This window comes from Chenopodium album, chromosome 22 (genome assembly GCF_948465745.1).
Source record: "Chenopodium album chromosome 22, dcCheAlbu1.1, whole genome shotgun sequence".
In the NCBI taxonomy this organism is placed as follows: domain Eukaryota; kingdom Viridiplantae; phylum Streptophyta; class Magnoliopsida; order Caryophyllales; family Amaranthaceae; genus Chenopodium; species Chenopodium album.
This window is the reverse complement of record NC_137855.1, coordinates 17,049,169-17,060,941: the sequence shown is the minus strand read 5'-3', so window position 1 is coordinate 17,060,941 and position 11,773 is coordinate 17,049,169. Positions and strand designations below refer to the sequence as shown.

At 38.6% G+C, this 11,773-nt stretch overlaps 1 protein-coding gene across 1 annotated transcript; it reads left to right on the top strand.

The window, feature by feature from the left end:
• The first annotated feature begins 7,986 nt into the window (after positions 1-7,986).
• LOC145604032 (uncharacterized) lies at positions 7,987-8,596 on the top strand. The gene is made up of 2 exons (XM_081659986.1): positions 7,987-8,368; positions 8,412-8,596. The coding sequence occupies exons 1-2, from the start codon at positions 7,987-7,989 to the stop codon at positions 8,594-8,596; spliced, it is 567 nt and encodes a 188-aa protein (XP_081516112.1).
• Positions 8,597-11,773: the final 3,177 nt, after the last annotated feature.

Below are 11,773 nucleotides of genomic sequence, written 5' to 3'. Positions count from 1 at the left end.
AATCAAGTTTCAAGTTCGGAATCTCGAATTGAGCCAAACAACATTCACAAGCTGCCTATTTGCTATCCACATACTTATCCTACACCCCACAATCACCTATCATACACCACAACATCACTCCCCTGCTTTCCCTCTCCTTTTCTCACAATTATCAGCAGCAACAACTCAACATAATCACACCGACACCACCCAATACCAACAGCAAACTCCCACGCATCTCACCCCAATTCACCAACAACAATAACAGCAGCAAGGCATCCCAGCCGCAACTCACACCCGCCGCACCTATCACCAGCAACCAGCATCACCACCGCAACTCACAGCAGCAAACCACCATCAACAACCACCCATCAATTCAACCCACGCCTACCACCATCTCCTCCACACAAATCGTTACAGCCACATCACCTCCAATCAACCCACGCATCCACCACGCCAACAATTAGCAGCAAGCAGCAAACCAGACCACCGTGGGCGCGGAGCTCTGTTTTCCAGCCTTCTCCAATTTTCGGTAGATGCCAAGGAGAAGCCTAGCCGCGGCCGCTCCTTCGTGGGTCTTGAATTTCTTAATTATCACATGACTTACTCGTGAATCCTTAACCATTTCGAAATCCAACGGCCATGATTGATTATCGATTGGAGATGAAAATTGATGATTGTGATGAACGGAGCTGATGCGTGTGATGGTTGATGATGCGCAAATTGCGAAGTCCAAAAAATCAGAGCAACCACAAAGAGAAGAGATTTTGGGGTCTGATGGAATTCGTGGGGTTTGAGATAATTGGGGATTTTTGGTTAACTTTTTCCTTTTTATTTTCTTTTTAGTTTTGTTACTTAATTAGTTTGTTTAGTTTTATTTCTCTTTTATTTTATTTTATTTTATTTTAACTTGTATTATAAATACCGCTTTTGGGGGTTAATTCTCTCTTAACTTTCAATCAACATTATTTTACCCTAGATTAGATTAGTTTAGCTATTTTATTTTCTCTCTCTTAGGGTTAGATTAGGATCCTCTCCCTCAAGTTTAGGAGTAGTTTTAGAGGGAGAAAGCTTGGATTTTTCATGGAGTTTTGAGAGGTTGAAGAAGTAATTTGTGGATTTTCTTCTTATTTATTCAATGAGTCTTCCTAACTTTCTCTCACCTTTATTGCTTTCATTTATTATTGTTTTTGCTTATTTGTTTGTTGATTTGAGTAGATTAATTAGTTTAGTTGTTTAATTCCTGCTTTTATTCTTGTTTTACTATACCTTGTTTTTTGTTCTTCATGTTAATTTAGATTTAGTTCTAGGGAAATGAATGAAGGTTATGTTAGTAAAATGAATGATTGATTGTGATTAGTATGAAATAGTTTCTTGATTATTGTGTATGGATGATGCTTAAATGGATTAAAATCTTTCTAGCTAATCGATTCTATGTTTATAATTGTGCTTTCAATCAATTGTGCGAGAGTGAGTTGGTTGAGAGTCTAAATTCTTCCATACCTTTTCTAGGCTAGTTGTACGAGAGTGAATTAGTTTAGTAGGATAATTAACATGCTTAATTGTGCGAGAGTGAGTTAAATGTGTTGATGTTCCTAATCGAGGTCATTTTCATCTAATTGTATGATGTTGTTGAATGCATTGATGTAATTGGATTCCACTTTCCCTAGTTTTAGTTATTTGCTCTTAGTAGTGTTTAGTTTATTCTCTCTTTATCTCACAACCATTCCTAGTAGTCTAATTAACATAGATTGATACACTTAGTCTTCGTGGATCGACCCTTTACTAGCCACTACCTAGTTTAGTGTAAGTTTAGGTTTTATAAATTTCTAATTTGGTCAGGGTTAGTATCCCAACGACCTACTTTCACCCGTCGATCAATAAGATAATTAATAATTTGGTTTAGGCTAATATGATTTTAATTCAAGTGATCGCCAATAATAGGTTTTGCATTAATATTCAACCAACATGGATTAAACAGGTTTAGGGCTAATCTAATGATTGCATGTTAGTCCGAAAGCGCACATGATTATGAGAAGAATAAAGAAGAGGCCTGTTTTATAGGGCAGGTTCTTTCTCTTTTAGATTGGATTCGTACTTTCATACCCTTATATCCAGTCATGGTTCAAGACCACTATGGAGTTAGCGATCTCATGGATCGTGAAGGGGTGTAACCTTCACCATGTGAACGGTTTACAAGTTCCTAAAACTTGTTGGAGACTCTTTTACTCTAGCTTTCTTCCCTTTGGACGCCACCATGCTTAAGTGTATGATCACAGTGGGGTTCAAGTTTGGGATGCTTGAAATATTCCCTACATAGGGTTACTAATGTAGTGTATTATTTTTGGGTCATGAGTTAATTATATTTGGGTATTAGTTTTATAGTCCTATAAGAATTGAGATGTACTATGATTGAACAGAGTTTGAATTGTTATATTAATTAGGTACCTGTGTCATTGTTGAGGTAATACCTACTTCCTCCGTTTCTATTTAGTTGATGCGTTCGATTTAGGCACATATATTAAGGAGAGGAGAGAGAGTGATAGGGAATGAAAAAGCAAGTTAGGTAGCTTGTAAATGCAAGGTAAAAATTTTACCCAAAAAGGAAACGTGTCAACTAAAAAGAAACTTCCTATAAAGGAATACGTATCAACTAAAAAGAAACGGAGGTAGTATTAGTTTGTGAATGATTATTTTATCAAAGTATGAGATCAAAAGGTTAAGAATTATTATTTTGTTCATGGTTTGAGGCTCGGCGTTATATACCTTAGTCCTTGGCATGTTGGTAAGGAGATGATAATCATGAGTTAAGAATGAGGTACAATTTTCATTACTTATTTTTTTAATGGTCCCCTACAATGGGATTTGGCCCGTATGTGGTCTAGTTAAAGGTGTTTTCTGCTCATTGAGAGTATTCAAGTTTTTATACTTGTTGGTTTATTTATTCGAATTACTCATGTCCAAGGCTAGGTATAAAACAAAGAGTGTGACACACTTATGGGATAAATGAGTTAATTGAGTAAAAGATCGTATTTTTATTCGAGGTTGAATTAATAAAGGTTATTTTCATAGAACAGAATTATTTTTACCTTGAGGTATATATGTGTGATTGTAGTTTTGAACTACATTGTTTAATTAAGCTAGTAATGTTATTTTATTTTACTTTGTATTCTGATATGTGGGATTGCTCAGCTTTTTGCTGACGTGTGTGTGTGTCTGTTAAATTGTTGTGGTATTTGTGTTTGCGGCCATGTCTTTTTCTTATGGTGGCCCTGCGACGATCTATTTTTGAATTTGTCCTTAATGGTGAGCAGTCAAGTTTGTTTAAGTAAGTTAATCAATTGATCGTAGTTAAAGGAGCTCAAATTTTTTGATTAGTATGCTATAATGAATTTGTAAAGTTGTATAAATAACTCACTTAGACTTATTGTTGTATTATTGGGATTTTGTAATGTAATACTTGACAGATTGTTGATTGTGGCGGTAATACCTCCGATTTAGATGTATGCTTCCGCAATTTAATTTAATAGTTGTTTATTTTTCCTTTAATTCTTATTTATTTAAAGGTTGTTTATTTTTCCCTTAAGTATTCAGGGGAAGTTGGGAGGGGTAACCTTTGAAACACTAAATGAAGTCTATGGGAGAGCTGCCCACCTATATGGGATCCAAGGGAGAGAGTTAGAGAGCTTAGCTAGAGGGAAAAGAAAGAGTGATGGGGGTTCACATGGAGTTGATAAGAGGCCTAGGATTCGGGAGAGTTCTGGGGGAATTGGGTAATTCAACAGGAGGGACAATAAGGGAAACCTTGGGAAGGGAGCTAATGGACAAGGAAATAATAATCATGGTAATGGAAATAACACCAGACCTAAGAGAAGTTATTTTTGTGAGAGATGTGAGAAAAACCGCCCGGGGAAGAACTATGAGGGAAACCCTGTAACTTGTCGTTATTGTCAGAAACTGGGGCTTCGGGAGTATGAGTGCTACACCAAGGAGAGGATGTTAATATGGGGAAAGACCAGGAGACCAATAACCCACCTAAACCACCCCAAACCAATGGATCATCTTAGAGGAATGGAACCAGTAGCGGTGCTGGAGCGGCCCCTAAAGGTCCTGTGTTTGTTATGAATCGTCGTGAGGCTAAGACTTCTAATGATGTGGTAATTGGAAATTTCCTTGTTTGTTCTTTGAATGCTAGAGTCACGTTTGATTCGGGAGCGTCTCATTCTTTTGTTTCAAAATCTCTAGTCCAGGATTAAAGTTACAGAGTCCATTATTAGTGTCTCTAGATGTTTCCATTCCAACTGGGGAGGTGAGGAATTGTTTTAAGTTACATAAAGGGGTACCTATCACCATAGCTGGAGTAGAATTTCCTTCAGATTTGATTGAGTTCGAGTTGCAAGACTTAGATGTGATTTTAGGGATGGACTGGCTTGGAAAGTTTAAGGCTCGCATAGATTGTGCTGCTCAGAAAGTGAAATTGTTGGGTCTGGGTAAAGTGACAGTGAGTTATAGGAAGGAAAAGAAGATTTCAGGGATCAAAATCATTTCTACCTTGCAATTTCGGAATTGTGTTAGGAAGGGTTATCCTATGTACATGTGTAGTGTTCAGGAAGTGGGAAAGGAGGATGAGAAGAAAAAGAGTATTCTTGTAGTTGAGGAATTCCCAGCTGTCTTTCCTGATGAGATACAAGGTATGCCACTAGTGAGAGATGTTGAGTTCACCAGGAACTAGACCTATCTCGAAGGCTCCATATAGGATGGCTCTAGCTGAGATGAAGGAATTGAAAACTCAGTTAGATGACTTGTTGGATAAGGGATATATATATATATTTGACCTAGTTCTTCTCCATGGGGTGCTCTAGTGTTGTTTATGAAAAAGAAGGATGGAAGTTTGAGGTTATGCATAGACTATCGGGAGATGAATAATGTGACAATCAAGAATAAGTATCCTTTGCCTAGAATTGATGATTTGTTGGATCAGTTGAAAGGGGTTGGAATTTTCCAAGATAGATTTGAGGACAGGATACCATCAGTTGAGAATTGCAGAGCAAGACATTCCCAAGAGTGCTTTCGAGATGCGATATGGTCATTATGAGTTCAAAGTTATGCCATTTGGGTTAATTAATGCACATCCAGTTTTCATGGATTTGATGAACCGAATCTTTAGTCCATATTTGGATAAGTTTGTGGTGGTTTTCAATTTTTCATTGATGACATCTTGATCTACTCCAAGAATAGGGAGGAGCACGAGGATCATTTGAGGAAAGTACTGTCCACCTTGAGGGAGCACCAGTTGTATGCTAAGCTATTGAAGTGCAAGTTTTGGTTGAAAAAGGTAGCCTTTTTGGGTCATGTGATTACTAAGGAAGGAGTTTCAGTAGATCCTTTGAAGATCAATGCAGTGAGTGAATGGCCAACACCAAAGAATGTTTTAGATGTTCGAAGTTTCTAAGGATTAGAAGGCTATTATCGGAGATTTGTGAAGGATTTTTCGAGAAAAGCAAGGCCCATGACGAATTTGATGAAGAAGGAATGTAAGTTTGTTTGGACCCAAGAGTGTGAACAGGCGTTCCAGACCTTAAAAGACAAGTTAACCTCGGCACTAGGGATGGCAACGAGTCGGATCTGGACCGGATCCGACTGGATCCAGATCCAGATCCGTTTTTGCACCCTGGATCCATATCCAATCCGGATCCGTCAGGTATGAAGGAGGAGGATCCATATCCATATCCGTTGGATCCTACGGATCCGGGTCCAAAACGGGTCCAAAACGGATCTTGCAAATGTACCTGTTTTTTAACAAAAAAAATCTAGATTTCAATTAAAACATCAGTTTAACTAATTTTCATCAACATTTAGAATCAATTTAAGTAGTAACTTTTTAAAGATAAAATCATTAACACGACATAACCAACACAATATAATTAATCACAATTTATAATTAACTAAATTACAAACGAAAATTAATAAAACTAAATAGAAAGTAGAACTTTAGAAACTTAAACAAGCAAACTTTTTTTGGTGAGAAAGTGGGCTAAGCCTAGAATTAAACAAGTAAAAAAAAGCAGCAAAAGAAACGAAAAAAACAGAAGAAAAACAAAGCAGAAAAAACAAAACACTCCTAAAACAAGCAAACTTGAGAATAAATTAATAGCGAGCAACAAACATATAATCCACTCATTTGGATTATATAATATTACTAAGTAAGAATTAATATAAACAAATGTCTATAGATAAAGTAAAGATTCTAAATTATAAAGATTAAGTAATTAAACTACTGGAGTGCTAGAATCACGGTCGCCGGAGAGGGTGGAGCCGCTGAAATTAGTTGCGGTACGGTGGTCTATGAAGCCGTTAGAGTTACTAGCGGTGGAGCTATTGGATTGTTGGAGTTTAGAGCGTGTTTGCTGGCGAGCTGCCATTCGGGAAAGACAGAGAGTGAGGAAAGAGAGTTAGAGAGGTGTGGGAGATTAGATTATTAGGGTTTGGGGGTTTGGTAGAGTTAAGAGTCAGAGTAAGAGTTTAGTATCATTTGGGGTGTGGGCTGGGCTTGTAGAGTTGTAGTTTAATTATTACAAGTATTTAAAAAAAACGGGTAAACGGATCTGGATACGGGTATTTGGGTTAGACCCGTATCCAAATCCGTTTTTTAGTACAGGATCCGTATCCGACCCGGATCCGTCGGGTCCAATTTTACAAGATCCATATCCGTGAAAACGGATATGGATCCACGGATCCGGGTCGGATACGGATCCGTTGCCATCCCTACTCGGCACTAGTGTTGGCTTTACTAGATGAAAGTGGGCAATATGAGGTGTATAGTGATGCATCGAAGTTTGGGTTGGGTTGTTTTTTAATGCAGAATCAGAGGGTCATTGCATATGCTTCGAGGCAGTTAAAGCTGCAAGAGGTGAACTATCCAACCCATGACCTGGAGTTAGTTGCGATTGTGTTTGCTTTTAAAATTTGGAGACATTATTTGTATGTTGCAGCTTGTAAAATCTTCACAGATCATCATAGTCTAAAGTACATTTACACTCAACAGTATTTGAACTCGAGGCAGAGACGATGGTTAGAGTTCATGACGGATTATAGTGTGAATATCCAATATTAGGAGGGGAAAGCTAACGTGGCAGCTGCTGCTTTATGTGGGAAAACTAGTCATTTGATGGATATGATGGTTTTACTAGACCAGCTGTGTGTGGAATTTCAGAAGATGAATTTAGAAGTGATGGAGCACGGAGAGGTAATAAAAGAGAAGATTGAGGAAGGGTAAGTTTTAGACTTTACTATTGCAGATGAAGGAAGTATTCGATTTAAAGAAAGTTGGTGTATTCCACAACATCGCGGGGACATCAAACAGAGACTGATGGAGGAGGCCCATAGCTCTCCTTATTCGATGCATCCTGGAGGGCATAAGTTGTATAAGGATATGAAGAAGGTCTTTTGGTGGCCAAACATGAAGAGAGAAGTAGAAGAGTTTGGGGCAAAGTTCTTAACATACCAGAAGGTGAAGATAGAGAATCGAAGGCCACAAGGAATGGTTCAATCCTTGGAAGTACCAAAGTGGAAGTGGGATTCGATCGCCATGAATATTGTGAGGGCATTACCAAGGACCAGGGCAGGGAATGACATGATTTAGGTCATTGTGGATCGATTGACTAAGTTTGCAACCTTTATACCTTTGAAAAACACTTGGTCTATGGATCAGTTGGGAAGGGATATGTGAAGTTTGTGGTGAAGTATCATGGAGTGCCTATAGATATCATTTCAGATCGTGATTCGAGGTTCCTGTCTAACTTCTGGCAAAGTTTACAAAAGGCCATGGGAACTAAGCTATTGATGAGTACAACTTTTCACCCCGCAACTGATGGTCAGACGAAAAGGATCATACAGACCTTGGAGGACATGTTGAGAGCATGAGTATTGGAGTATCAAGGTTCATGGGAAGATCAGTTAGACTTGATTGAGTTTTCATATAATAATGGCCATCATGCAAGCATTGGAATGACCCCATTTGAACCCTTGTACGGAAGGAAATGTAGGAGCCCAATTTGTTGGAGTGACATAAGTGAAACTATTGTACTTGGGCTTGAAATGATCGAGGAAACTGTTAAGCAAGTGAAGTTAATCCAAGAGAAAATCAAAGAAGCCCAAGATAGACAGAAAAGTTATGCTGATGAGAAGCGCAAAGATGTAGAGTTCCAAGTAGGAGAGAAGGTGTTGCTACAGATCTCTCCTATGAAAAGGGTAATGAGATTTGGGAAACAGGGGAATTTGAGCCCAAAGTACATTAGGCCATACGAGATTCTTCAAAAAGTTGGGAAAGTAGCATATAAGTTGGACTTGCCCAACGAGTTGGAAAGGGTGCACAATGTCTTTCATGTGAGTCAGATTCACAAGTATGTTTTCTGATGTTGCACATGTGCTAGAACCAGAGACAATTGAGCTAGATGAGAGTTTGACCTATGAAGAAAGGCCGGTGAGAATTCTAGATAGTAAAGTTAGAAGGCTTAGAAATAAGGATGTGAAAATTGTCAAAGTTCTATGGTTAAACCATAAGGTTGAGGAAGCAACCTGGGAAGCTGAGGCAGAGATGCGTAAAAGGTACCCCTAACCTTTTTATGGTGAGTGGTTAAGTTACGGGGATGTAACTCCCTTTTAAGGGGGGTAGAATACAACAGAGTTTCGCGCTTTTCTATTTATGTCTTTTTATGAGTCTTTTGAGTCGAGTCTTTAGGTTGTGCATGAACTTACTAAATTTTAACCAATTTAAGATAATTTGGAGTATTACTTCGAGTTATTAAATAATTTTAAGTTTCGGGACCAAACTTCTTTTTTTTTGGGGGGGGGGGGGGTAGACTGTAATACCCCTAACTTTCGGAAATATTTTCTTTATTAGTAATTTCTTTAATTATTTGAAATAATTAAAAATTGTAAAATTATGATCTTGGTCGGTCCGTACTTTATTTATTAGGAAAAATCAGAAATAATAAGCCCAACTTTCATCAATTTTGCTACAATAATCCTAACTTTGGATTATTCTAGAATAATCCGAACTTTGGGGGGTCTTCTTTTTCTTCAATCCCAAACCGGTCAAAAAAAGTCAATGACCTATTATATCAGGTCACTTGACACGTGTTAAGCCCTGATTGGTCCATAACATTTAAAAATTATAAAAAAAAATTAAAAAAAAACACAAAACAAAAAAAAAACCAAAAAATCTCCAACCACCACCAGTCAGCTCCCCCCACCGGCCCACCCTAACAACCACCTCACTGACCAGCGTGCCGCTCATTAGTTGCCGGCCATCCACGTAAAGCAACCTCCACCGCCTCGTCGTCTTCCTCCCTCCCCGAAAGACCCCCTATTCCCCACGAAACCACCAGCAACACCTAAATCCACCAACTCGAAAACCCAAATCCACAAACGAAACCCCTCCCTACTGCTAAAAACCCCCCAATCGTTTTTCCCACCACCCCAAAAACCCTAAGTGGCTAGGGTTTCGACGGTGGGGAGGAGTTTTTGGGGGTTTTCGGGTTTGGGAGAGGAGGTTTTAATCAGGAAGGAGGTTTTCGGGTTTGCGCAGGGGGAGGGGAAGGGAAAACGGCAAGAGGGAAACTATCGCAAGGGAAGGGGAAGGGGAAGAGGAAATCGGCGCAGGGGAGGGGAATTGGCGCCGCCGTTTGGGTTAGACTAGTTGTTAGGGTTGATCGGTGGTTTTTAGGGTTGCTGGTGGTTGGGGTTTGGTTGGTTTTTGGTTTTTTTTTTTAATTTTGTTTTTAACTTTTTTTTTATAAATTGGTTTAGCCAATTCAGTTGTGACACGCGTCACTTTAAAGAACCAAAAAAAAATTAACCTATTCAACCAGTCACCGCTTTTTGGGATTGAAGAAAAAAAAGGAACCCCTAAAGTTCGGATTATTCCAGAATAAATCAAAGTTGGGATTATTTAAGCAAAATTAATGAAAGTTGGGATTATTATTTCTAATTTTTCCTATTTATTAACGTTGTACGCTGTTTAAATTTATTATTGGAAAAATTAGAAAAAATAACCCCAATTTTCATCAATTTTGGTACAATAATCCCAATTTTGGATTATTCTGGAATAATCCGAACTTTGGGGGATCTTCATTTTCTTCAGTCTTAATGACCGGTTACCTGTTGAGAAGGTTAATTTTTTTATATATATTTTTCAAAAGCCACGTGTCAGCACATGATTTGTCCAAAATTAAAAAAATAACTTTGAAAATTAAAATAAAAAAAAAACATAAAACCCACCCCTTCCTCCTTAACCGCCACCCAAACCACCCCCTCCTACCAGCCCCTCCCAAGCCCCCACCCCGTAAACACCCCACCCCAGCCGGAAAACCCTCCCCCACCCCGAAAACACCCCCCACCCACAAAAAACCCCTCCCCCTCCCTTTCCCCCACCCCGTAAACCCCCTCCCTTTCCCCCACCCCGTAAAAACTCCCCCCCTCCCTTCCCCCACCCTCGAAAACGGCCGGAAATTAAGCCCCCTTGCCGTTTCCGGCCGTTTACGAGGGTGGGGGAAGGGGAGGGGGGAGTTTTTACGGGGTGAGAGAAAGGGAGGGGGTTTTACGGGGTGGGGGAATGGGAGGGGGGAGGGTTTTGAGTGGGTGGGGGGAAGGGAGGGTGGGGAGTGGTGGTCGGGGGGTGGGGGGAGTTTTTCGGTTGGGTGAGGGTATATTCGGGGGTGGGGGTTGGATGAAAGGGGTGGGGGAGGGGGTGGTTTAGGTGGGGGAATTGGTGGTTTTGGGGGGGATTTTTTTTTTCTTTTTTTCTTTTTTGCTTTCTGATTTTTATTTTTTTTAATTTATTTATTTTGGACCAATGACAAGCTAACATGTGTCATGGTGACCTCTTATTAAAAGTTGTTGACTCACATTGACCGGTTTGGGACTGAAGAAAATGAAGACCCCCTAAAATTCGAATTATTCTAGAATAATCCAAAGTTGGGATTATTGTACCAAAATTGTTTTTCCGATTTTATCTTAATAATACTTAACAACCTTAGCTTAATTATTATCTCATGAATTACAACTAATCTTAGTTTTGATATTATCTACATATTTGTATAATAGCTTGATTTAAATGATTTTCGTTTTTATTATAAAAAAAAAATAAAAATGACAAAAAAAAAAAAAAAAAAACAAAAAGATGAAGTTGGCCGTGAGATTGAAGATGGTTTTATCTTCAACCTTGAGTGTTAAATCTCCTAATCTATCTTACTTCCTATCTTATTTTTCTAACCAATTAACACTTATCTTACTTTTTCCTCTAATATCTTTCATTAGTTCTTTTTCACATAAATTAACCTAGGCTAAATGGCATTCAAATTCTTTTAACTAACCAAACTTATCTAGTTTTCACACTAATCCTTCTTGAACTCTATCTTTTACACCCTAATTAAACACTATAAATAGACCCTCAACCCTTCACAAATTCCTCACAACAAAAATCAGAAAACTCTTTACTCTACTCTCAATCTCACTCCCTCCTCTATTCCTTTCTTGTTTGATTAAACACCGTAACCGCAACCAAGTATTGCCACCACCCCTACTGCCAACTACCTACTAGCAGCCACCTTAATAAACAACGTACTACTGCCTTCCTTGCTTAACGCCACCTGCTTCCAGTAAGGTGCAATACGCACCTTCCCTCCTTAACCCTTGCCAATATACATATATATATATATATATATATATATATATATATATATATATATATATATATATATATATATATATATAAATACTTGTAGGGAATATT